The 1,577-nt window shown below is 67.9% G+C and overlaps 2 protein-coding genes across 2 annotated transcripts in view; both read left to right on the forward strand.

The window, feature by feature from the left end:
* Positions 1–62: 62 nt before the first annotated feature.
* On the forward strand, positions 63–281 carry CHC_T00007526001 (hypothetical protein). The gene has a single exon (XM_005711127.1). It carries the CDS (start codon positions 63–65, stop codon positions 279–281), a length of 219 nt encoding a protein of 72 aa, XP_005711184.1.
* Positions 282–448: 167 nt separating this feature from the next.
* Positions 449–1,577, forward strand: part of CHC_T00007527001 (hypothetical protein) — a 1,329-nt gene continuing 200 nt past the window's right edge. The window contains exon 1 of the mRNA XM_005711128.1: positions 449–1,577. This exon is cut by the window's right edge and continues 200 nt beyond it. Within this exon, the coding sequence (XP_005711185.1) occupies positions 449–1,577 (1,129 nt within the window).

The following is a 1,577-nucleotide window of genomic DNA, read 5'->3' on the forward strand; positions in this document are numbered from 1 at the left end:
TTGAAAAACAGGGCAAATGAAATATGATTGTTCACGTATGTTTATCAATCATTTGAACGGATATGGATTCACTTACCGACATCGCTGTTTTCGTGAAGGTCGTGGACAGCGGCAGCTTCACCGAAGCGGCGCAGCGTCTGTCCTTGTCCAAGTCAGTGGTGAGCAAGTACGTGACTCGCCTCGAGAATCGCCTCGGCGCGCGTCTGCTGAATCGAACGACTCGTCGCCTGAGCCTGACGGAAGCCGGAAGTGCGTTCTATGAGCGCAGCCGATCAGGCTAGTGGAGAGAGAGGAGAAGGGAAAGCTGGGGTAGGGGGGAGACGGAGGGGGAGGGGCTGCGACGGAGGGTGCGGCAGAGGGTGCGACAGGAGTGGGTTGCGTGTGGCACGAGAGAACCTTTCGGGGATGTCGCTGGCTGCGGCTGCCGGAAGCCTCCAGATGGGGTGTAATGCATTCTTTACAGTGCCACAGCAAGCCGCGGGCGATTCCTACCCTCGGGACGCCACGCTTTTCGACGCTGTGCCTTCTTGAGGACGCGCGAGAAACTCTACGCCGCGTCCTACGGCGAGACGGGGTCATCGACGCGCGCGAGAAACAGCAGCGCGCCGGAGCCCCGTGCGCGCACGACGAGCACGAACGGGCGGTCCATCCACACCTCGGGGTTCTTGCGCGGCATGCTGCGGCTCATGAGCACCACGGCCGAGGCGGCGGTCGCCACCGTGCCCTGCTCGGTGCACTCGACCGTCGCGGCGTGCAGCACGTCGTGCACGAACGCCCCTTTGTCGGCCGTCATGCGCGCGAACGGCGGCCGCTGCTCGTCCTCGACGAATGCCGCCCGCACCCCGACGCCCTGCAGCGCCGCCTTGAGGCTGCTCGCGCCGCCGCCGACGCGGAAGCGCGGCATGCCCACCTCGTCCAGCGTCTGCCGCTGCGCCCGCCCCATCCACGCGTCCCACGCGTCCGCCCCGCCGTCGCCCACGTGCCGCACCACGTCCCCGACCGTCGTCCGCCCGGACGGCACCACCGCCACGGCGGAGAACTCCCCGCCGGCGTACGGCAGCTCGACCAGCTGCGCCGCGCCGTCGTCGCCGACCACCACCTCGCCGTACAACAACTTCTTCTTGCTCATCCGCATCATCCGCACCTTCTTCACCTCGCGCCCCTCGCCTCCGTCTGCGAACCACGGCCGCTCCTCCGTGCGCGCCTCCTCGAACGCCACCTCCCACCGCGCCTTAAAGTACACGGCGTTCACCAGCAGCGCGACGACATTCGGCGGAATAGCCGTGATAATTTGCGAAATCCTCCCCCCCGTCCGCGCACGCACCCACTCATTCACCGGCCCCGCGCCGCTCGGCATGGGCTCGACCTGCGCGCCGAGCGCGCGCAGGCTCTTCTTGTACGCCTCGTGCACGGCGGCCGTAGTCCACGCGGCGTTGGCCACGACCCACTCGACGCCGTCCTTCGCCTGCACGGCCGCGGCGCCCGCCGTCCCGCCGACGGCGCCGCGCAGCTCGCGCTCTGCGTGCGAACCCAGCGTGGCGCCCTCCAGAGCCGTGGTCTGCGCGGCCGGGGGGTGA

Source organism: Chondrus crispus, genomic scaffold, assembly GCF_000350225.1.
Source record: "Chondrus crispus Stackhouse genomic scaffold, scaffold_76, whole genome shotgun sequence".
Taxonomy (NCBI): domain Eukaryota; phylum Rhodophyta; class Florideophyceae; order Gigartinales; family Gigartinaceae; genus Chondrus; species Chondrus crispus.